The 24,100-nt window shown below is 41.8% G+C and overlaps 1 protein-coding gene across 1 annotated transcript in view; it reads right to left on the bottom strand.

The window, feature by feature from the left end:
- aacs (acetoacetyl-CoA synthetase) overlaps positions 1–24,100 on the bottom strand; it is a 155,825-nt gene that overhangs the window by 69,010 nt on the left and 62,715 nt on the right. The window contains exons 7-10 of the mRNA XM_078554103.1: positions 13,428–13,509; positions 9,966–10,116; positions 3,403–3,483; positions 1,579–1,703 (exon numbers count right to left, since the gene is read on the bottom strand). Of these exons, the coding sequence (XP_078410229.1) occupies positions 1,579–1,703; positions 3,403–3,483; positions 9,966–10,116; positions 13,428–13,509 (439 nt within the window). The remainder of the gene's footprint in view (positions 1–1,578; positions 1,704–3,402; positions 3,484–9,965; positions 10,117–13,427; positions 13,510–24,100) is intronic.

Here is a 24,100-nt window from a genome sequence, read left to right as displayed (position 1 = left end):
TGCCAACTTAACATGAGAATTTGGTTCAGAATATGAAATGCACTCATCTTATCAAGGATGAAAATCGTATGAAGCCACAAGAGAGATGATTATGTATTCAATTTTCTTGAAAATACAAAAGGGATTTGGCTGGCAACAATCCACATACCAGCATTACAATTAACATGTAAATTAGAAATTGCCATTACATTTCTTTAGATAAACTTGGATGGAGAATATCAAGGCTAGAAATGAGGCCAAAGTTGTAACTTAAGTACATTTCTAACTTAGCTCAATTCAGACCTATGCATGAACCCCACTGGCCATTTATACCTACCGCTAGAAGTTGGTGAGTTTTTGCCTTGGTACTAAATGGCTTGAGACCTTGTTTCAGGGCAGTTTGCTTTGTGGTAACTTGAGGAAGGTAGGGGACCCCCACAGCATAATCTGCCTGCTCACGCACAGTCCTAGTTATTCCAATTGATTTAAAGGGCCCTCCAAACCTGAATTTTCATTCTTAATTAAAGGCTACAATACAAAGACAAGAAAATGCCTGCTAACACCAAGTTGGACACAACACTGTGCTTCAAACAAGTCACTACTAGTTTTCCTCACATTCAAAACTAGAATGATTAAGAGGAGGAGAAACTTAACTTTTTTTTAGTATATCTTGTTGCAAGATTATCAAAGTCAGTTTGGGTAAAATCGTCCCAGATTTGCACTAAGTGTGGTAGCAGGCGGGGAAACACCCGTCGGCTGCAATGGAGGCTTTTCCCTCTGTATCGACCAAATCCATCACATTAATTATGCATTCCCGGGAAACACGCTGCTTCGACGGCAGGTAGGCTCCGATTCACCTGCCACGCCATCACCTCGTCCCTTCATCATGCCAGGCGCCACATTTAAAGTACAGCAGTGTCCAGTGCTTCCAGCCCAGGATTGCAGCAAAGACAACATGGCCCCAAAAGGCAAGACGACTGCAGCCTTCAAGCACCTTTTGGACACTGTGAAGGCCCGCTGTGATGTCCTCTACCCCCGCTCTGGCTACAGAAGGGGCAGCTACATTAGCACCAGCTTGGTAGGCAATGGCAGTGACGATTAGTGCCAATGCTGCACAGAAGAGGTTCACCATCCAATGCAGATAGAGGATGAATGATCTCATCCATGCCACCGAACACACCCGACATCGGCAGGCACTGAAAATCTTGGGCAGTGTGTGCCTTGTGAAGAAAACAAAAAGAACTGTTCTCTTGGGACTCCATTTTGATGCCCTTTTGCCTATTGTAAACCTGAAATGAGAACTGTAGATACCGCTAAATATAAAAAACGCTTACGGAATGCATTTTTTTCAATTGGATTCACTCTTAATGCTACACAGAACTCAGAGTGCTGCACCCAATACCCATCAGAAAGTACCTCCATAAGATTTGAGATCAAGTTAATGAGAATTGGGTGTACATCATGTATTTTCTATGATGTGTCAGGTAAAGTGTTTTATAAACTATTTCAATCTCTACATCTTACTTGAATGTTACTCTGGTCTATTTCATCCCATCCCTTTATATTGCTGCAAGCTGTCACAGTGAAACAACATCTTACCCAAGCTTGTCAACCAAGTCCCACAGCACATTTGGAGAGGGAACAAGAGGAGATCCATCATATAGAACAACAGAGGCTCCTGTAGCAAGAGCTGATACGAGCCAGTTCCACATCATCCAGCCAATCTGGAAAATAGAAAATAGAATTTCACTCAACCATTAGATATAATTACTATAAGATGCAACTGGAAACATTGTGAGAGAATTCCAAAAATTGATCCCAATGGATTCTAGAATCAATGAAATATCAGACAAAATTGCAGAGGAGTACGCCATAAGCACCAACAGCTTGAATTTAATGCAAAACTTGCATTTATACTGTGCAATGACATAATAATAACACCCACTAAATGGCCTATCCTCACTCTCTCCACCAGAAATAATGCCATGACAGTAGGAATGATGTAAAGACAGTGAGAGAGAGAAGATAATTAAGATTTTTTTAAAAATACATTTAGTGGGAGATGGAATTCATGAGGCAGTTACATCGCCAAATATGTCACCGGAATAGCTCCTGTACATAAACAAAAATGTCCAATATGCTTTACCGAAAAATCAAGCAGCCGGAAGGGGGAGTTTCCTAAACCAACCTTTAGTGAAGTAAATTCAAATGATTAAGTAGGTTCACTTGTCCCGTCATTTTCATATGTTGAACTTTATGCAAGAACAAAGCCAAAGACTAACAAAAATCGATTTTTAAAATACTGCAGTTTCGATGCACTGACAAGACTTTGGACCAATTTGCAGCAAAGCCCATGTGTTTACTAGACTGAGTCAAAGACACAGTACGTTGCTCCATCTGGTACATCAGCTCTTTACATCTCTGTATGAAATGTTCAACAGAACAATGTTTTTATATCATCCCATGTTCCCATCTCTATGGGGATTCATGGATTCGACGGTGAACAGAGTCATAAAAACGGCAAGCTCCCTTTCACAGCATTTCCAGCTCCTATAAGGAATGAGATACAACAACGCTGAGACTGTGCATTTTCCTCTGAGAAATTTGTAACTGTGTTTCATGGAGGATGAACAGTGATCACTGCAGGAGCTGGGAGGCAAGAACTCAGAAACACAGTGCTCCCTAAAAATAGTAAGACTTCTGGTTTTCAGGAGTGGAACAGAAGTGGACAATATCTTCTTAAGCCATTCAATTCACATGATTTCCAGTCCCCAGAGGAACTGGACAAGTGTCAGAGCTCTCAGTGCTCACATGTGAATGGACAATCAGATTTCAGGGTTCCAAAAGATAAGTCTCAGAGCTGGTTAGGGGGTAAATGTAAAGAACAAGGGACTGAGAAAAGGAAACAAGGAATAAAAGAAATGGAAGAAGGAAATGTCAAAAAAGAGAGTAATAAAATTCAACCAGGCCAAGGTGGAGAATAAGCAAATGGGTGCAAGCAGTAAATATCATTTTATAACATCAGGTTTACAGGTGAAAGCATGAGCAGAAACCAGAGCAAAGCCTGAAAATGCATTGCACTGCTGTATATACAGATAATGGAGGAGGAAATGACATGCAATAACATGAACTGTGCAGGAAGCGTGATCAGGTTATGACAGCATTGGGCCAGCTCTGTTTCTCTTAGATGTCCCGCCCCTTTAATTTCATGGTCAATTTAACTCTTTTTTTCCCCCCCTCTAGGAAATGAAAACAAAATTTAAGCACAATCATTTGTGTTTTACAGAAAGGGCCTTGATGCCCTTGGTTATGCAAATGACAAGCTTTGACAACCACAGAGATTTATTTGTGCTCCAACAACTGGGAAGATGATAAATCTTCCCATTCGGTGCATTATTTATGCACACAACAATCTGCACTTACTGTAGAGTAGTAGATAATGACATCACTGCTGCTCATGTTGCCATGGAGAATGTGCTCCTTCAGGTGCTGGATGAGCGTGCCCTATGAAGAGATAATACTTTATGAGCCGTCTATAACTATGACTTGAGACTGTAATACCAATCCCTCTGGTGATCATGTGCTGCTACACCACAGTTAAAAAGAAGTGTTAAACCCTCTTACATTTCAAAAGTCCAGATTATTCATGCATTCTTACAATGGCCTGAGCAAGAGAAGTGATGAGGCACTGCCTGGAGGAGGGAAACACATATGGTGTCAAACAGAAGTGGTAAGTGCACTGCAGTGTCAAACAGGAATTCAGTGCCTGATAGTCCCTTGGACATCCTGGACACGCTCAAATTAACTGCAGCTGAGTTTAAAATGCTTAAACAATGTTATGCTCCCTCAAATATTGTCTAAACAATTAGAATTTAACTGCTGGGTGAGGGTCTCCAAGCCACAGGTTGGCTAGGGTCACCCCCTCCTGCCCCGAGATGAGCAAGGGTCTCCCCTCCGCCACTTGTAGGTGAGTAAGGATTTCTGTGCCCCACCACCCCACCCCTGCAAGGGAACGAGGCCTCCCCCATCCCCACTCAGCAGATAGGGGAGGTACACTGCCCACCAACCTGATAGCTGGGCAAGGGTCTCCTCCACCTCCATAACCAAGTGAGTGAGGGTTTCCCCTCTCCCCACAGGCAGACGAAGGTCCATAAGAGGGTCTGACTTCTGCGCAGGGATCAAGTGTTTGAAGCACTCTTTTGGAAAGAAAGATAGCTACAAGGAAAAGTTCTCACCCAAAGTTGAATTGACTGAGGTATCTGCCTTAAGTACATGAAAAGTGAAGCATCTAGATTTTCCACATGAAAGCAGCCAATTTTGATTTAAATGCAACATCGTTGGAGGTCTTGTGGAGCAGTGGTTAACATCCCTGCCTCTGAGCCAGAAGCTTCAGGTTCAAGTCCCACTCCAGGACTTGGTGGCCAAGAAAGATGCATTCATAACATGGCCAAACAGGTTGAGTAACAACTTGCAAATTCTTTGAAGGGTCCCAATAGCAGGTGGTAACAGCGGGGGAGATTCATGATCAGCCATGTGATGGAAAGAAATTGGAGCCTCTACCATCACTATTCCACAAATTCAGGCTACATGCATGTGAAAATTTATGTTACCACAGCAACAGGGACACACCTTGGGTGGGAGGGGTGGTGGTGGCTGGCCAGTTAGCTGAGCGGCTGGTTTGGATCGTACTGGTGGCAACAGCCTAGGGTTTGATCCCTGTTCCGGGTGGGTGGATTTAGGACCTGCCTCTTTGCCCTAACCATGATGGAGGTCGTGATGTTGTGGGTCAGATCCGCCTAGAACTCAAGAAGAAGAAACCTTACGAACAGTAAATACTTACCTACTACTGCAACTGATAAAATTGGAGGAAATGCTTGCACCAAATGGAGGGCTCCCCTTTCATTCACTCATAGGAAAAGAGAGGGTAGGAGAGCCATAAATATTAGCAAAGTTATATTTCAATTGCCACCAACTTTTAAAAATCAGCTATAAACTCACTGGCTGCATCTTGATGGGTCTTGGGTTGTGGGTGGTTCTAGCAAGGGCAAGTTTATTGCTTATCCATGGTTGCTCTGAAGTGGTGGCACACCTGGCATCAAGAGTCAGCTCTGTTGTGTTGGATTGGAGTCACGTGTACTCCAGAGCAGGTTAAGGGTAGCAGGCATGCTGACCCTCCCAGAAAGTCATGAACAGCCCATAAATTATCAGATTCATTGAATTCACTGTCACTAATTATCAGAATGGAACTTGAACTTATTAAATCTCTAGGTTGTGGTCCTTTGCTATAAATATTACAATACTTTTACTGCATAAATTATCTGATCTAAATAATTAGCTTTGGGAACCAACATCCCCTAAATGACTTTGTGATATTATAGGTTAACAAAAACACATGAAGCAAAAATGTTGCCATTTATTGTAAATTACAACTGTTATTTTTAAAACGCAAACACTACAATACACATGGGGCAGAATTTTACAGCCACATTTCGGCGGGGACGGGGCCGTAAAATGCAGCGAGACATTCTAAACCTCAATGGCTCCAGCGGGAAGGTAAAATCCTGCTGCCGTAAAATTTCACCCATGATTTTAACATCAAGTTTACCTCTAATTAACTGCACACAAACATTAGCATTAGCACAGCTTGAATGATATGGGGGGATATTTTCTCTGTGCATTATATATAACAAAATCATAACAGCTTCCTTTATGAATCTTGGTAAGTGGCACAGAGACAATCGTCCTCTATTCTATTCACTTATGGCTGGGCATGGCGTGATGATGCAACAAGTCTGCCCCCTAGTGATGCACCACTTCTCTGCAAGACCCAGCACCCTTTAAAACTCCCCTCAGTCTGGGAAGTGCACGGACTGGTAATAATGATTAACAGCTCACCGTTCAGTAAGGTTGCAGCTAATGACCAATTCTTGAATTGACCTAGTCTCTCTCGCCTAAATGTAAGCAACAAATCAATGGGCTGGTAACAACAATAACAACAGTGCTGTGCTGTAGAAACTAATGCAAACTAAAGAGAAGAATAATCACAAACTGCCTTTCAGCACACCAGGAATTTATGGATTTCAACAAAAGCACATTTTTTAAATAGTCTCAGTCGTTCAATAAATTTTTAAAAATTTTTTAAAGTGACGGCCAGTATCTCCAGCTTTTTAAGTGTTTAAACTCATGAAACTGCAAACTGCATTAAGTCACACGTTCTGCCCTTCCATGTTTTAAAGTCATCCACAGCCATCTCCTCAATGCTGATTATATGGCATCAATATACATGGCATAACTATGGCTGCAGAATGTTAGTTTTGTATTGAATGCCCTTGTACTTTCCATCACAGATTGATTGGAATGAGACCTGTATGCATTCTTCATGGCTCCCTGGATAAAGATAACTGCGAGTTTTAGAAACATGCAAATAAATTATTACATAGTTAGCACAAAGTGATGTAAGAATTGCTTTTTGGGAAATATTTGGTAGTAAAAAAGTGCATCTCAGATGTGATATTCTGAAGATTTACTTATGTTCTAAAGGGTAGATACTTGCTCCCTGATGGCGATACAAAATTTTAGCTCAACCGTTGCATTGGAAAGCAATGTGCAAGGAAAAGACAAACTCAGCTATTTGATCAATGTGCCTCCCAGACGGACAGTCAATGCCTAACTAACAGTACACTGCAATGAAAAAAACTAAGGAGGAATAGCTACAAATGTCCTTTAACCTCACAAACGAATCAGGATGAGCTGACTTACTTTTTGTGAATGGGCAGGAGAAAAAGCAGATATTTAACCAGTTCAGAGCAACTAATGTTACTCATTACCATGGTAAAGATTTAAAATCCACCTGTGTGTTATCATTCGAATCCTCAAGTTATGGTTGTCCACTATAAGGCAAATTCAGACAATAACCCCTGTATCCAACATCCCCTTGTGGGGTTTTGGCAAACTTTAGACAACATCACTCACCACAAAAAAAAATGCCCATTAATGTAAACCCAGAAAGCTCATAACCCAACTCTGCCACCTTAATAATAATGTGACAGGACTTCCCATGTGCTTGCCAGTTACAGCCCATGAAGATTCACAGGGTCAGTAGCATCTCCATAAAGGTAGGCAGCCACTCACAGTGGAACAGCTGGAAACAATAGCCTCTGGGGCCATGAGGCAGCCAAAGTATATCATGTTTTTTAAAGAATGGACTCTTTTCCAAGGTCACTTTAAGGCTAGTGCTATGGAAATAAACTTTTATGAAGTGGGGGTGAGGGGGGCTGGAAAGATGCCCATTTTTGCTAGCTTGCGGCTACTATACATCTGTGCTGCCCCTCCCACTTAGAATCTACCTTAAACCTCATGAATTTTCAGGACTAGGTAATCAGCTGCGCCTGATTCAAAGCTGCTTAATTGAAATGAACAATTAATTCAATTTTAAATTATATAATAAAAAAGCCTTATGGATAATGAGAATCTTTCTTCAAAACAAAAAAATGACTTTGAAATACCAAAAAAACTGTTAAGGGACTTACTGAAGAATCATTTATACTTAGATTCAAAACACAGCACAAAGCTCCATTATCAGTCAATGAGTAACTGCCTGCTTCCCCAGTGCCAGAATTTTTATAAGGAACATCTTCATTTCTACACTAAAATAAAAGCAGAGTCCCAAGAAGAGTCATACTGGACCTGAAACGTTAACTCGGTTTCTCTCTCCACAGATGCTGCCAGACCTGCTGAGTTTTTCCAGCGTTTTCTGTTTTTATACCTTCAATTCTATGCCTATGCCAGACCAGACTTTGCTTACTCTTGATTGGCCACCTACTTCCACTATGGTACATAACAGGAGGTTCCGCCCTAAATTATAATTCAATGTCCTTCATGTTTGGATATAGCCACAACTGCCTCCAGTGTGTACGTGTAATGTGGAACTAAGATACCTTTTACAAAACTGTCCCCCTTTTCATCATTCGAGGAAGTTCATGAAGTTATAATTTGAGCAAAATAGTAACATTTTCAGACCATGATTAAGTTAGGTTGATATTTTTAACAAGGTCTGCAGCAGTGAAACAGAATAAAGACCATAAAAAAGGAACTTGCTAAGTATTTGGTCATATACACAATTATTTGCAGCATAAAACTCAAAAGATTATATCTAGCGCCATTAAACTATGGTGATTTTTGGAAGATTAAACCACTGAATTGAAATCGAGTCTTTAAATATGGAGTCCGCAGAAATCGTTTAGAATTGGAATTTTGAATTAATCTATTATAAATGAATAGGTTGTACCCAGGTTGTCAATATTTTAACCTGCTGATAGTTATACTTTTTATATTTAATACTCTGCATTCCAATTGAAGGCATTTAAGATCGTGTCAAACATGGTAATCAAAATTAAATACTAATTGAAACATCTATTAAGTTTAGAAAGAAACTGCTGCAGCAAAAGGGCAGTTTCATTAAAGACATTTTCTACTTACTTCCAATGTAATTATAGTTTTATTTTTGCATTGTAATTATGCCTGTGTATGCTGGCATAAGACTCCATTAGTACAGAGCCTTTAAATGATTAAGCTTATATTACTTTATACATAGTTAAGTTATTAATCAATAGCAGGTATCCTATAGCATTCTTCACAGGCAGCCCCTGGAATGCAGCTGTGACCTTCAGCTGCTTTCAGAGGTTCAAGGGTCACTCCTCTAACAGGCAATACCAAAGTAAAAGACTGCAGATACTGGCAATCTGAAATAAAAACAGAAAATGCCAGAAATACTTGGTACATCTGGCAGCGTTTGCGGAGAGAGAAACAGAACTGATGAAAGATCACAGACTTGAAACACGAACTCGGTTTCTCCATCCACAGATATTGCCAGGCCTGCTGACTATTACCAGCATTTTCTGTTTTCATAGCTCTCAATAGGCAATCCAGGTAGCTTAGCTGCTTATAAGCTAAAGAGATCAGTCAGAGATGCCAGGGGTGCCATTGGCAAGGGCAGGGAGCGTGACTCTCAGGTGTCCACCCCCATTTCCCGATGCCAGGTCCCTTGTTCAGGCACTTTGGCAATAATTGCCCGCTATAGGGCTTTAAGTGGTAACAGGCCAGAAAGGATATCAAGCATCCTTTGCACCCATGACTTAATCGGAGATAAGGCGGGAAGGCACCATTTCACCCAATTAAATGTCCCCTTCAGCCTCCAAACTCACCTCGGGGGAGGTTATTAAATTTCACCCATGGAGATTTTATTTATTTATTCTTTCACAGGGCATGAGCATAGATGGCTGGGCCAGCATTTATTGCCCATCCCTAATTGCCCTTGAGAAGGTGGTGGTGAGCTGCCTTCTTGAGCCGCTGCAGTCCATGTGGCGTAGGTACACCCACAGTGCTGCTAGGAAGGGAGCTCCAGGATTTTGACCCAGCGACCGTGAAGGAACAGCGATATATTTCCAAATCAGGATGGAGGGGAACTCGCAGGGTGTAGTGTCCCCTTGTCCTTCTAAGCAGTAGAAGTCGTGGGTTTGGAAGCTGCTGTTGAAGGAGCCTTGGTGGGTTCCTGCAGTGCATCTCATAGGTGGTACACACTGCTGCTACTGTGCATCGGTGGTGAAGAGAGTGAATGTTTGTGGGTGGGGTGCCAATCAAGTGGACTGCTTTGTCCTGAATGGCGTGAACTTTTTGAGTGTTATTGGAGTTGCACTCATCCAAGCAAGTGGAGAGTATTGTATCACGCTCTTGACTTATGCCTTGTAGATGGTGGATAGGCTTTGGGGAGTCAGGAGATGAGTTACTCGCCAGAGAATTCCCTGCATCTGACCAGAGAAAGGACAAAAGCATAGACTACTCTTTTTAAAGTAAAATGCAGATCTATTTTGCATTTCATTCTTCTACTGAATGCAATTTCAAATACAACATACAAAAATGCAAATAAGCACTGCTAAATTAAGTTAAACAGGTCTTTGTCCTTTGTTAAAGCCTCAGGGATTACCTACCCCAGCCGAGTGAACCATGCATTTCGGTGCCCCTGTTGTACCAGACGAATACATGATGAAAAGTGGGTGGTTGAAGGGCAGCTGCTCAAACTCCAGCTGTGGACCATGGTCTCCTTCCTTTCCAGTGGCAAGGAATTCATCTAGAAACATGCTATGAAAAAGAAAATCAAGCGCTTTGGTTAAAAAACACATTAGCTGTAATCGAGGAGAGTGAAAATCTAGTAGAAATGCTTACCAAAATATGCTCACTGCCTCTGCAAAAGAAAGTCCATGTAAAAATAATCATTGATGTTAAAATAAATACATTTTCTCCCCATGCGGATTTGGCACTCATTTCCTTCAGGATTTTCTAGTGAACTTACGATTGGGAAGGGGCCGCGCGCGCCCCAGGCGTAAGTGGCCATAGAGGAGGGTCCACCCCTCTGCAGGAGCCCATTGGACGCCACCGGGATTTACGTGGTGGTCTCTCCAGACATGGGCAAAATGCCAGTGGGGGCAAGAAGTGGCCATTACTTGGGCCATTTAGTGGTTCAATTGGCCAGCCTTTGTGGGTGACTGTGTCACTGAGGCTCCCGCCACTGGTAATAACATCATGGCAGTGGAAAGATACCTGGCTCCCCTCCCTACACCCTTCCCTGCCAAAATACCAGCCCTCCTCCCTCTCCGCTCATCAAAAAGGCTGGTAAAATACAGCGCCAGGTCTATTTTTAGGGCTGTAGGGGGACATTCAGCACTCAAAGCAATGTTTTACTTATATTTAATCTTGGGCTTATCGCTGATAAAAGGAAAGAAAGAAAACCATCCAAATGTCCAAAATGTTCATACTGCATTCTATCTCTTGAAAACTTGAAATATTGCAAATTAATTTAAAGTCATTAGGTGAATCATTGACTGCAAATTTTAATATTTAGAAGTGTATACATTTTGAAAACAAAACACTTTAATTCTGTATATAAATCATTTCATCAAATTATTAGTAAACACAAAAAAATGCAGCAAATTGATGATTAATGCACTGAAATAAGGGAAAACACTTGCTGGCTGAAAAACACTGCAGCCTAGCAGCTCCAGACGACCAATATATAAAGTGAGACATTATGTTATGCATCAAGTCTGGCTTAATTATGCAGATTAAGATTGCTGGAATAGCAAATATGCAGACCAATTTCCACAGATGTATTACCTTATATTGCAGTTTGGTGCCTAACTTGAACAGCATTAGAACAGAAGGAATTATTTATGATTCGTTAAGTTACAAATAAAGGCCTATCCAAAAGGGCATTGAAAACATTAATTTGGCATCCTAATGTCCAAAGTGAGAAGGGGGCTGAGAGCAGAAGAGTGGAAGGTAGGATGGAAAAAAATGTTTTTGTTTAAATTTCCACATAAAGCTGTATGAAAGTGAAAAAAATAATAAAATTTGCATTTTAGTAGCACTGCTTGAGGTAAGAATGATGGCGCGGACACTGGGAAGCTACCTCCCTTGCTCGCTTTCAAATTGTGCCAGATGATCCTTTACAGCCATCTGAAAATGGACGTCTCACTTTAGTCTGATCAGAAAGACAGAACCTCCAATAATGCAGCACTTGCTTGTGGGCTATATATTCAAGGTCTGAAGAATTGGAACCCGCAATCTTTTAACTTGGAGATAAGAATAGGCATCAACCATGGCTCACTAGTTACACCCTTATCTGATTCAGAAGGATGTACATTTAAGCCACAGTCTAGAACTTCAGCTCATAACCTAGGCCATGTCACTATTTTGAAGAACAGCTTGATTAAGGGATAAACATTGGCCAGGAAACTGGGGTAACTCCTCTTAATGTTCTTTGAAATATGGCACCATGAGATCTTTTACATCCTTACAAGTAGGCAGATGGGTCTTTGGTTTAAGGTCTCACCAAGAGACAACGCCTCCAATAGTGCATCAGTCCCTCAGTACTGCACTGGAGTGTCAGCATTCACCTTTGTGCTCAAGCCCTAGAATGGGACTTGAAACTAGAACCTTGTGACTCAGAGGCGCGAGTGCTTCCAACTGGGGCACAGCTTATCCCTGATGTCCTGCTCAATATTTATCCTTCAATCAACATCATAAAAACAGGTTATTTGGTCATTATCGCATTGCTGTTTGAGAGAGTTTGCTGTGCGCAAATTGGCTGCCATTTTTCCTACATTACATCAGTGACTACACCTCAAAAAAGTACTTCACTCATTGTAAACCACTTTGAGATGTCTAGTGAAAAGTGCTTTGTAAATGCAAGCCTTTATTCTATTTTTAAATACTCCAGTGGAGTAGTGCTACAGACCCATCATTTAGATAGGAGTTTAAACCGAGGTCCTGTTTTCCCTCTCAGGTGGACATAAGAGATCCCTATGTGAAGAACAGGGTAGGTCTCCCAGCGTCCTGGCCAACATTCAACTCTCAACCAACAACATTAATTAGTTACTCATCTCATTGTTGTGCACAAATCAACTGCCACATTTCTCTACGTTTCATCAGTAACCACAATTCATTGGCTGTGAAGCCTTTTGGAATGTCCCAAAGCCACGAAAGGTGCCAGATAGTTTCAAATTCTTTTATTTCTTCCTTTCTTTGCCAGCCAAACTATTACCAAATTTGGATAAATCAAGTTCCTAGCGGATGCAAATAAGGTGTCAAGCTACCTTTAACATAACAGCCACTTACAGTCTTTCATAGCTCGCATGGGAAAATAGATAAGGTACTTTTCTGCAGTTTGGTTTCGTGCACAGAACAGTAACAGTGACCATTACCTTCTACCTTGCAACTAACCCGTGTTATATTTGATCCATCACTGCATAATAATAGATTCTAGGCAATGAAGTAAAGATATTCTATTCTCCAGACTCAATAATACTCACCCTGGGCAAAAAATTTTACATTCCCAAAGTAAGCATTAACCAGTTCCTCTTTTAGATACTAACTGACCCCACTGTATTCCCAGCAATTTCTATTTTTGCTTAAGATTTAAATAAATGTGTTTTGTGAAGTACAGGTTTTATAAAAATGTAGTTTCAAAGTTGACAAATGAGAAGCATCTTAATTCCAATTCTGATCTTCTGTATAAAACCCTCCTTCCGTTCCAGCACTTGTGACAGAACTTATTGCCATTTTGGCCTTGTTGTCTGGTATTTCATTTAAGCAGCTGGTCTTTGCTATTCCCCATTCCCACACACACCCAACCACCCCTCTCCTCCCCCGACCTGCCCCTCTCTCTCCCCTCACCTATAAAGTTTCCTCCTCAAAACCCATCTTCTTGACCACACCTTTATTCAACTCTTCTACTGCTCAGTGCCAATTTCCTTCTGTGAAACACAGTGGGACATCTGCTACACTCAAGATGCTATAGAAATGCTGGCAGAAGTTGTCATATTATAATATATAGAAATATCAGTTGACATTGCAACAAATGCTCCATTAAAATATTATTCCTGAGTTTTCACCTGTTTGGTATCCTGGACAGGTCTATGGCCTCTTTTGATCGCACATATGGAATTACCACTACCTTCTTCAAATCGGGCAAACCTAAAAAGAGCAAATAAAAAAGGTCATGTCAATCAATCTGAAATTACACTGTGCTACTGAGACAGCACAGACTTAAAGTAACATAACCCTAGGTTTTTGCTACAAATGAGAAATTTCCTAGAAACCACTCCACCCCCCCAACAGATTGACAATGATAGCTGTTCCTTATGGTTGCTATAGATTGTGTATGTCCAAGAGCGAACACCTTAAAAATGAACATAAATAATTTTATAGAACCACCTCCATAGTAAGAGAGGTTTTCCTAATCACCTGCAACATGTTCTCTATGGAAAGAAATGCTTTGCCTTTTTTAAATAAACATCCTCAATTGCTCACGCATTAAAATCTAGGACCCACAAGCCACATTCAACAGCCAAACAGGACTTCCCATTGGCCAAACGTAAAGGACAAACATATTTTACCAAACATACAATTGATTCAAATCGCACCAACCACCAGTTTGGGTCAAAACATTTGTCAGTTGATCACAAAGAACTAATGGCTTGGTGTTGGAGATTTACTCAAGGATCATAAAATGTGGCTGTGTCTGGGCTGTAATGTGAGACCTTGAATAAAATATGCAACATTGTCTATATACTGTAGCTTCATGGAAAGTAAGAGTTTAGCATATAGAAATAGTAAATTCATAAAGTATATTGTTGCATCATAGATGTACATGATTTATTTGCATTTGTAATTTTAAACACTTTAAGATCATACACGTGGAGCAACCAGAATATAATAAGTAGGTAATTCTATACTTAGGTGTCAGCTGTGTCTCAGTGGTATACCTCTCAACACCAAGGCAGAAGGAAGGCTGCATGTTTAACATCCAGTCTAGAGACCTGAGACCTTGAAATGCACGACACAAATGCATTTTTTTCTTGTATTATCAGCATTATCAAAATTGCAAATAAATTAAGAATTGGCTTAACAGTTCACTTAATTTGTTGAAGGGAGAAAGACCTCCCTCTTCTTGAGTCCCTCAGGAATGTAACAGCAATACTCCAAAATATTGTGAACATTGATTAATAAATTTATCAACCCCTTTCTTGAACTGACTTCATCAATTTTCCCAATTTACATAAGTAAATTTTTCTAGAATTTACTCTAAGTTAGATTTTACTTAGATCCTCAAAACACCCCCTTGAGAATCCTGCACCACATCATCCCTCTCTCAATGTAAATGCGAGGGCTCTCTCTCCTGCTTTTGGCTCTGCTGACACGCACGAATTAACTCTACTTTGGTTCACAGGGAGTGCTGTCAAGTGTCCAACACCCTGAGCCAGCCAGTCCCTCAGCTCCATCCAGGTCCTCACAATAAGTGGCTATAGTGGAAGAATTAATCCAGGCTGGTCGTTTGGTTCAAGCTGGTTTATTTTCAAGACAGCTCCTCAGTGCTACTGACTTCCTAGAAGCTCCCATACAAAGCATTCCAGCTGTAAACGTTTATTTTGTTTAGATGGGATAATCAATGCCCATCACCTGTTTAACTAGCAATTGTGTTCATCAAGGTGATTGCCATGCTGTGTGATTACTTATACATCGACAGATTACCCCTTTGAAAAAAAATTGAAGAACATTCTTTTTGAAACAAAAACAAACAGAAGGAAATAATGTCATGTATTTCCAGATCTGTGGATCCTGCATTTCCTTTACCAAATATATATAAACAATTATAAAACAAAAAGTTTTTTTTTTCCATTTCATCATTATAACAAGACACCCCTCTTCCAATACATTTAGTAATTTCTTAGAGCAAACACTTCTTTTTGTAAAACAGTCTGATACTTGGTGACTTGTGTCAACCCATTGTATCTTGGAGATCTCTCTTCTCTCTAACATTTATTTTATGCTGACTAGGTTCTATTCTTAGCTTTTTCTTCAGCGGCACTTTTCGTCGAATGAACATTATCCCAAAGAGACCGGTTATCAACATAACATTCCATAGACAAACATTTCTCACATTGTCCCTTATATAATATTTTTGTCAGTATATTGGATGAGTAAACCCCCATATCTATCACTTCTACTAATGCCAGCGTTTCAGTTGCTAAGGTGCTTTTCACTACCCTTTTTACTTTCTTGGCCTTCCAAGCCAGCAGACAACATTTATCATTCTTTCCCACCAAGAATATGATAAGCCCATGCCATCTGGAAGATTGGCATGTGAAGCATCGCTAAAAATGATCAACCTCATATCCTTTGGTTTACCCCAAGGATGGAAACTTAAGCACACATCTCTCTGAATTTAATTTTTTTGGTGTTTTATTTGCTCTCAGAACTTCCTCAACTGTAGCATGTTTCATCATAGTACTCAGCTCCAACACATCATAACTAGCGTCAGCTCTAGTCTGAGTGCACAACCAGTTCAACTGCCCAATCAAACTTCTCAACATATTGGGATATCATTAACATTTTCTAGATAAGATTGTTGATTCAGCGTCACTCCTAATTTGCTCTGCTTAATGTTTAAACCTATGCATTTAAAGGCCCCTGAAGCCTGACTTCCAACCTTGAATTCCTTCTTTATCTTCACAATTACCCATTTCTCAAATTCTACAGAGCCTCCCCACAGGAGGTCATTAACATGCATGATAAAATTCCAGCTAGTTTCTCCTTGTGGTGCCAGTAGAACATTGCGGGGTCCGCCTTTAACTGAATGCAACCTGTTTTCAAGAGGACAGATCTCACGGAAAAATACCAAACTCTTGACACATCATTCACTTGTTCAATTTCCATAGCTTTCCTTCTACATCTTCTTCTTTGGCTGGTTTCAAAAAGTCTTCCCTTTGAAATTTCTCCCCCTGCAAAAACGCAGCCTTTATATCATCAATTTGCACTCCCAGGAATAGGATGCCAAAATTGCTAAAAAAAAAGTCTTCAAACTCACTTTCCTCGCAGTAGGCAAGTCCACCCTGACATGCTGGTTCCCGAGACTTTCTTCAAAGCTTCAGGCTACTAGTCTCGCTTTAGCCTTATATGTCTGGGAGTACATTTTCTGTACGGATCCATCTGTGAGATAAAGCTGGCTGTCCTCTGTCAGGTATTTCAGAATATACCCCAACTTTCTAACTCTTTCAGTTTGGCTTCCTTTATCAGCTTATTTTTCCAATTTATTAGCAGCTGCTAAAATCTCTCGGTCATAAGGACTTCTACTTCTATTGAGATTCCTAGCCTACTCGCTGGTCCTCGTTCTTGTTAAGCTTACGGCCTCTACTCATTCCTCTCCCATTCTGGACTACTAAATGATCTTTCTCCCATGCGAGCAGAACACCCCTTTCGCAAGTCCATTATTTTTTTTCTAGGGTCACAACCACTTTCTGGTCCACCGTCAGAACTCATACTGCACTTTCTAGGTTTCCACATCTTTACCTCGGTTTGCCAATCCATGGGTCTTGTCTCCTTTCCTTCATCCTGCACATTTAGCCAATGTTTGTATTTACTAGTGACCTTTCCTGTTCTCCCTATGATGGTGGAATCCCTCAACACACTGATCCCTTCTGGCATGTTACCTTTGTTCCTACTTTGGGTAATTGCCCCTTTGGACGAATAGCGTTATTCTGTACCTCAGTATTACTTTGTTCATAGTCAGTCGACCCTGTACCTGCCAGCGTCTGCTCCTCAGTGTGTGTATCTGTGTAAGTGCATGGTGCCTCCTCGCTTTCCACGTCTTGTTCAAAACCCGTAAAAGGTATAGTCAGTACCAATCAACCTTGAAGAATGTACTCAAACATTCCGTACTGCACAATTACTATTTTTCCATCATCCCTTGTCACCTTGCCAGGTCCTTTCCACTCTTTCCTTCCCTTTTGTAAATACCATGTCTCCTTGTCTAAACTGTATTCTTGGTGGTCTTATGCGGTGCCGTAGGGCTCACAAATTTTCTCCGAAACCTCAGCTTTAATGAATGCTTTTCTGCCCGCATGCAAAGCGATCAGATGAGCAGAAAAATGGGGCTAATGTTAGTCCCTTCTGGAGCAGAGGAGCATCTGATAACACCGAAGTCAACTTCTGATTTCTTCAGTAGACCAACTGGTACAGACCGTACCCCAACTATTTGCAAAGAGTTCTTTGCGCCCACCGCCCATGCCAGCGCTGATTGCAATTTACAATCTGGTTGATCAGCCAATGTTTTATGTAACATGTCGTCTATTACTGCATGGTTTCTTTCACAAAGACCATTACTAAACAGGCTCTCAGCTGCAGTGTTCATAACTATGATGTTTACATTTTCGCACATATCTCAAATTTCCTCATTGGCGAATTCCCCATCATGTGTCAAAAACTTCATTGGTGTTCCTAATCCTGTTCCTATCCATTTCTCCATGACCTGATCAACAATGGTCCTTTTGTCTTTACTATGTATCACAGTGGATAGGCTAAATCTGGTTGCCATATCTATGAAGTGTAGTAAAAAAAAAACCCTATCCTTATCCAAACTTTTAAGTCCATTGCCACACAAACTCCCTGGCTAGTGGCAGTTCACAACAGGACGCAGTGGAGTCTTGCGATATTTAAGACAAATTTCACACTGAGCAGCGATTTGTTCAATAAGGTCACCGTATCCTTTATCAACCATTCCAGCATCTCGAAGTAGAGTCTTCATTTTCTATGGCACCAGATGTGCAAACTGTCTATGTGACTTCCAAATTATCCTCTTTTGTTCACCAAATTCTTATTCCCAGTTAACAAAATTTCAAACTTCTTGATAAGAAATCTCTGGCTTCCTTAGTGGCAGGCAGTAATGGCTTGACCAAGTAAAATGTAGATCCACATCTTTTCTGAACATGAATGCTCTATCATTCTTCATATCTAGTGTCATCTGAGCCTTCATCATTGAAGATAGACTTAACAATAGCAGTACTTCACTAGAAACCACATCAGTACTGACAAACAGACTAATCCCTGCTATCTTACAAGGGAGGACCACCCGTTTGGAGGATGTTAATGTATCATCTCCGGACCTGAAATAGGTAGAGCTTTCATACTCTGTGATCTTCTGCCTCATCGAGACCCCCCAGATAGCAGTTAAGTCAGTCCATGCCACACACAGAAGTGCAACCACTGTCCAGAACTGCACAGTTGAAGGAATCTACCATCAAGATACTCATCACTGGGTTCAAACTTTCAATGGCCAATACAATTTCATCATGGCAGTCGCCATTTTCAATTATTTTCCGTTTCAGATGAATCTGTCCTGTGAGACACTTCAAAAACGCGATTCCTTCGCTGCGGGCGGTTCATCACATAATGATACTGGGAATCACGCCGAAAACACTAATTAACCATCCCCCATGCATTTTTTGGGTTTAAACGCCTACGGTCACCATCCCAGACACGTTTTTGTCCTCGCTCTCAAATTGGCTAGGGTTACAACCATTTTCAGACCTCCTGTCATTAACCCCGTCTTTGTATTGGAATCTTTATCTAATACTTGGACGACCTCAAAATTCAGCCACCATGGAATCCCTTATCCTTTGTTTCACGGTATAGTTATTCGTATTTGCTAAGAAAGTGGCTGGGAACGACTGTCTCCCCAGAAATTTTTTTTTTTTTAGGGCAGCAGCCATTTGATCTAGGAGAGATTCTTTCCCCTGGAACTGGACCCCTATTAGTACTAAAAGACTATCAACATGAGAAATGTGAGCACAGTCCAGTAATTTAAATGCCAATACCGATTCCAGAATTTCAAGTTCAAATCGCTGTAGCCTCCAGTACCATTTATCAAAATCCATGATATATTCTTCCATGGACTGATCATCTGATTTCCTAATCCTATCAAAGTTTGTCCAAGCTTCATGTGCTTCCAATAACACATCCTTTTAGTAAAACTTATCCAAAAATTGTAACAGAACATCCAATCCCTCTTTATGATCCAAATCACCCACTTTCCACTGTGAAAATACCTTGCTCCTTATCATACTTTTGGCTGGTAATGATAACGCCAACGTCATACGTTGCTTCTTTTGGGGTATGGAAGTAACCCGGGTCCACATCTCAACTTCAGCCTTCCATTGCTGATATGGTTCAGAGTCAGAAAAAATTGGTGGATAGTCAAAGCTGGCGATTTTGCACCATCCTTCCACCATTCCGTAACTTAAATTGTCAGCAACAGTACACTTCTTTTCCCTCAGAGGATTGACAGAAAAAACTTCATACACAGCAACCAATAACCAAAGCTTAAAGTTCATCCTCTGCTACCATGTTACTCACAATAAGAGGTTGTAGTGGAAGAATTAATCCAGGCCGGTCTTTTGGTTCAAGCTGGTTTATTTTCAAGACAACTCCTCAGTGCTACTGACTTCCTAGTAGCTTCCACACAAAGTGTTCTAGCTGTATCTTTTTATTTTGTTTAGATGGGATAATCAATGCCCATCACCTGTTTAACTAGCAATTGTCTTTAACAAAGTGATTGCCATGCAGTGTGATCACTTATACATTGACACTCATCTCCACCAAGGGGACACCTTCCCCATTGAAGAGGAGGTGTCAGCTGTGGCTCAGTTCATAGCACCCTCGCCTTTGAATCAGAGGGTTGTGGGTTCATGTCCCACTCCTGGAAAAACCAAGAACTGTGATTGTACTCGAAAGAAGTTGCAATCTGTGACTGTTGGTAACTCGAAAGAGTTTCCCCATTGAAGAGGAGGTGTCAGCTGTGGCTCAGTTCATAGCACCCTCGCCTTTGAATCAGAGGGCTGTGGGTTCATGTCCCACTCCCAGAAACCAAGAACTGCGATTGTACTCGAAAGAGTTGCAATCTGTGACTGTTGGTAACTCGAAAGAGTTTCCCCATTGAAGAGCTGGAAATAAGCAGCCTGCACGATCCATCACAGCTCTTACCCACACCCTCCACCGGGGCAGAGACACACACCACGGTGGGACCTAGGTCTAGAGCAGGCTCGGGTTCATAATCTGGTGATCACCGCACATGTCTGCAGCAGGAGGAAGCAGGTTCGGCCAAGCTCCTCAGCACTCAGAGGGCTGCTGGGGAAGAGGCATCTGTGAAGTCTGAGTCAGATTACAAGCCTCTGGATTTGGCCTTCCACTCATCCTAGAGAGTCAGCAGAAAGTGTGGGAAATCACACAGAACTGTTGCAAGCCCTCAGCAGAGTGGCACGTGAGTTGGAGGAGTGCATCCGCCTGCTCTCTGATGAAATGGTGCCCACATGGGTGCATATGGAGGTCTCCATGGGAAGGATGGCGGACGCCACGTCGACCCTGGTCCAGCAGAACGTGGTGATGTGTGCAGACCTCTACTCCATTGTGGGAGCCATGGGTGAGTTCCAGCAGTGGCAACGTGAGGGGGAAGTAGGGCACCTCGGCATCCCTCGAGGTGCTCCTTCCCCTCAAGGAGTCAGGCCAGGGCTCTCGGCACCCGAAGGGAGCAGGAGCAACACCCCTGGGTCATCCACTCGGGAATCTCAAAGGCTGTCCACTCCCTCTGAGTCCCCTTTCCCTGTGAGCCCCTCAACCTCGTCCTCTGCCACCACAGAGGGAACAGCTGGCCAATGATTGATTCTGGAGGGAGAAGTGTGTGTGTGTGGCAGGGCCTTTCGGAGCCTCATGCAAGCACTCGCACACACACGGATCCTTCCTGTATCACACTCACCTCAATGTCCTGAGCATTTTCAATGCTGCCTGCTGGGGTTCACTTTCAGTTGTCCAACTGAGATGACCTGCATCTCCACCCAATGATCACACTCCCATGCAGCACCTGATCTCACCCACCATGACTCTCATTTCACTTTCAGTTTAGACAGCATGATCTTGATTCGGTTTTTCATGTGCTCCCCCTCCTTTCCACTCCCCCAGTCACCCACTTCCTTTCCCCCATCACTGTTGACCCTCCTGACATCACCTTCCACCTCCCCTCCGTGACCTGCCAGCCACAACCCTTTTCCTTCGGGGATATCCAGGTGAACGTGCATGTTCCCTTCCTTCCCAAAAATCCCACCCCCATGCACATTCACCTTCCCGACCTCCTCCTTCCCAAACCCTAGGATCCATGCCTGCCTCCAAGTCCCCAACCACTCTCACCGTCCCTTCTACCGCTACTTTCGAACCCTCACCCTCCCAACTCTACTGCCTCTCTCTGCCCTCGGTCATTCTCACCATTCCCTCATACCACTCCCACCCTCAGTTCACTCCTCAGGAGACAATCATGGACTCATCAGAGCCCTCCCTCCCTTGCACGTTCACCTGGACAACACCAACCCCCCCTCCAAACCCCTTCCCCCACCCTTGGTCCTCCCCCAACCCCCGCAAATGAACTCCACCCACGCTTAGTCCTTCCCCCTTCCTGACTCCTCCAGCCAGCCTCATTCCTGCCTGCCTTACTCCTTCCCGACTCCTTCCTCCACCTGGAATCCCTCCCCTCTCCGCATCCTTCCTCCACCCCTCCTCTGGACTCCCTGCCCTGTTCGCACTCCCTTCCTCCCCTCTCCGCACTCCCTTCCCTTACACCTACTTCCCCAGTTGCTGTCTTCTCCCGTTACCCTCTCCTCCACCCATATTCCCTCCCAACCTTCCCCGTCCCCCAACACCTTTGCTCCCCCCTGCCAAACTCACCCCATCTTGACAACTTCGTTCCCTCCCCTCCCAACCTCACCCCATCCCATCCTTACACCTCTTCCTCTCCCAGTCGATCATAAGCCTTCCTCTCCCACCCCTGGTACATCTTCCTCTCCCAAACACAGCTAGCCTTATAATGAAATGCAGATGCATGACAATGAGGTACCCAACATCCGATGGCGGGAAACGCGGTCATATTTCAGGTACAGATAATAATGCTTTCTTCAGTCATGCAAAGTATTTTTTTTTAAGGAAGTTGTTTCAAACCTCCCAAAGGTTTTAAAGAATAGTTAGGTGATAATTATCGACGTGAAGTACAAGAGATAATCAAAATTCAGACGATGCCTTGAAACCGATTTCTGGCCTTCTTGCCCTATTGTCAGCTAATACCACCAAGCACGCCCAATGTCAGCGGGCACAGAAAATTCTGCCCCACATTGTGCAATACCGTGTATAATGTTTCAGCATTACTTTATTCTTCAATTATATCCCAAACAGTTTTCATACCCTTTAAGGAAATATATTATTCCACTATAAAAGTAGTGCAGCCAACAGTTGTTTAATATTTTTGAGGCCTTGTAAAACGTATTGCCATGCGACATATGTCAGAAAACCATTTCAAAATGAATATTAAAGCAGCTCTTCTAAATATTTAATTTGCTTTATCCTTTCATGAGTTAATCAGTTTTGTGAAAATGAATACAAGGCTCTATGTTAGGCTTGTCTGCTGCAGGTATGCATCAGTCTCAAAAGAAATCTCATGACATTTTGGATAGTACTAATAGTTGCATCAGCCTTTTCAGTCTATTCCCTCATCATTTTCCCCGAGTTGATTTAGAGGCATTTTATTATTTTCTACACTGCAGTAGCTGAGAGGATTAGATACAGAAAATACCAATGCCTAACATGAGGCTTTTTCAACATTAGCATATGAACTCTTAATGTGCTTGTTTGAAATTGTTTTATCTGGCGTTTAATGGCAGCGCCATCCAACCCATTTATATTAAATTTCACTTCCATTAAAAAATGGAAAAGGTAATTCAACAGACGCCAATAGTCAGAGAGCCTAATTTTAAGGCGTTTCTTTAGTATTAGTCCAACTATTCCTTTAATTGAAGAATAATAGGTATCTACAGTGATATATACCCACAGATTAAATGTCAGATATGAAAAGTCATAGCTTAAATTGTAGTAGATGCTTGGTGTGAAGGAGATTCGAGCTATGGTTAAAACTGTAGCTTTTCAAACCTGACATTTAGTCCATGATATAAATCGTTCCACAGACCTACTCTTGTGGAAATGCACTCAATGCATTGCTTTTTGAACCTGCAAATATTAAACACTTCTTTAAACCTTTTAGCTCTCTATCAAAAAGCAGACACTTAGAAAGTTTAAAACCTCAAATACTAATCAATTTTCGCATCATCAACAAAGAATTCTTTGCAAATCATCAAGGAAATAAATTCAATGCAGTATTGCTAATTTGTCATTGGAAGTGCTTTTGTGTTGGAAGTATTCATCGGAAAACTACAAGGCAACATACTTAAAAAGCTGACCTAATTAAAATTACTGCATATGATGTTTTCTTTAAGATATAAAGATTATTACAAGTAATTACATTCACAGCATTAATTGGTCCTTTAGTTAAATAATCAAATTGTGAATGCTGAAATAGAATCAAAATAAGAGGTTTTACTTTTGAAGAAAATGTTTTAACCTGATAGAAGAAATTTAGAAAAATAACAAAATTGAAAAACAATGTTGCCTCAAGCAGCAATTTATGCATTTTAGCTCCTTTGTTGGTCCAGTTAAACATGCACAAATGACTGCTGCCTGGTGTCCCTGTCCTCCATCCCCACACTGCCCTTATGACAGTTCTCTTGAAGGATGAGGACTGGTAGCGCTGCAAAAGAGAAATTTCTCTGCATTTCAGGCATCCAGCATTTGCATCTGACTGCACAATATCCATCTTCACAGAGCTTGATATGATCACTTTGGCCCTGCCTCCATTTCAGGG

Source organism: Cetorhinus maximus, chromosome 12 (assembly GCF_964194155.1).
Source record: "Cetorhinus maximus chromosome 12, sCetMax3.hap1.1, whole genome shotgun sequence".
Lineage (NCBI taxonomy): Eukaryota > Metazoa > Chordata > Chondrichthyes > Lamniformes > Cetorhinidae > Cetorhinus > Cetorhinus maximus.
The sequence above is the reverse complement of the archived record's forward strand: the minus strand, read 5'-3'. Positions and strand labels throughout refer to the sequence as shown.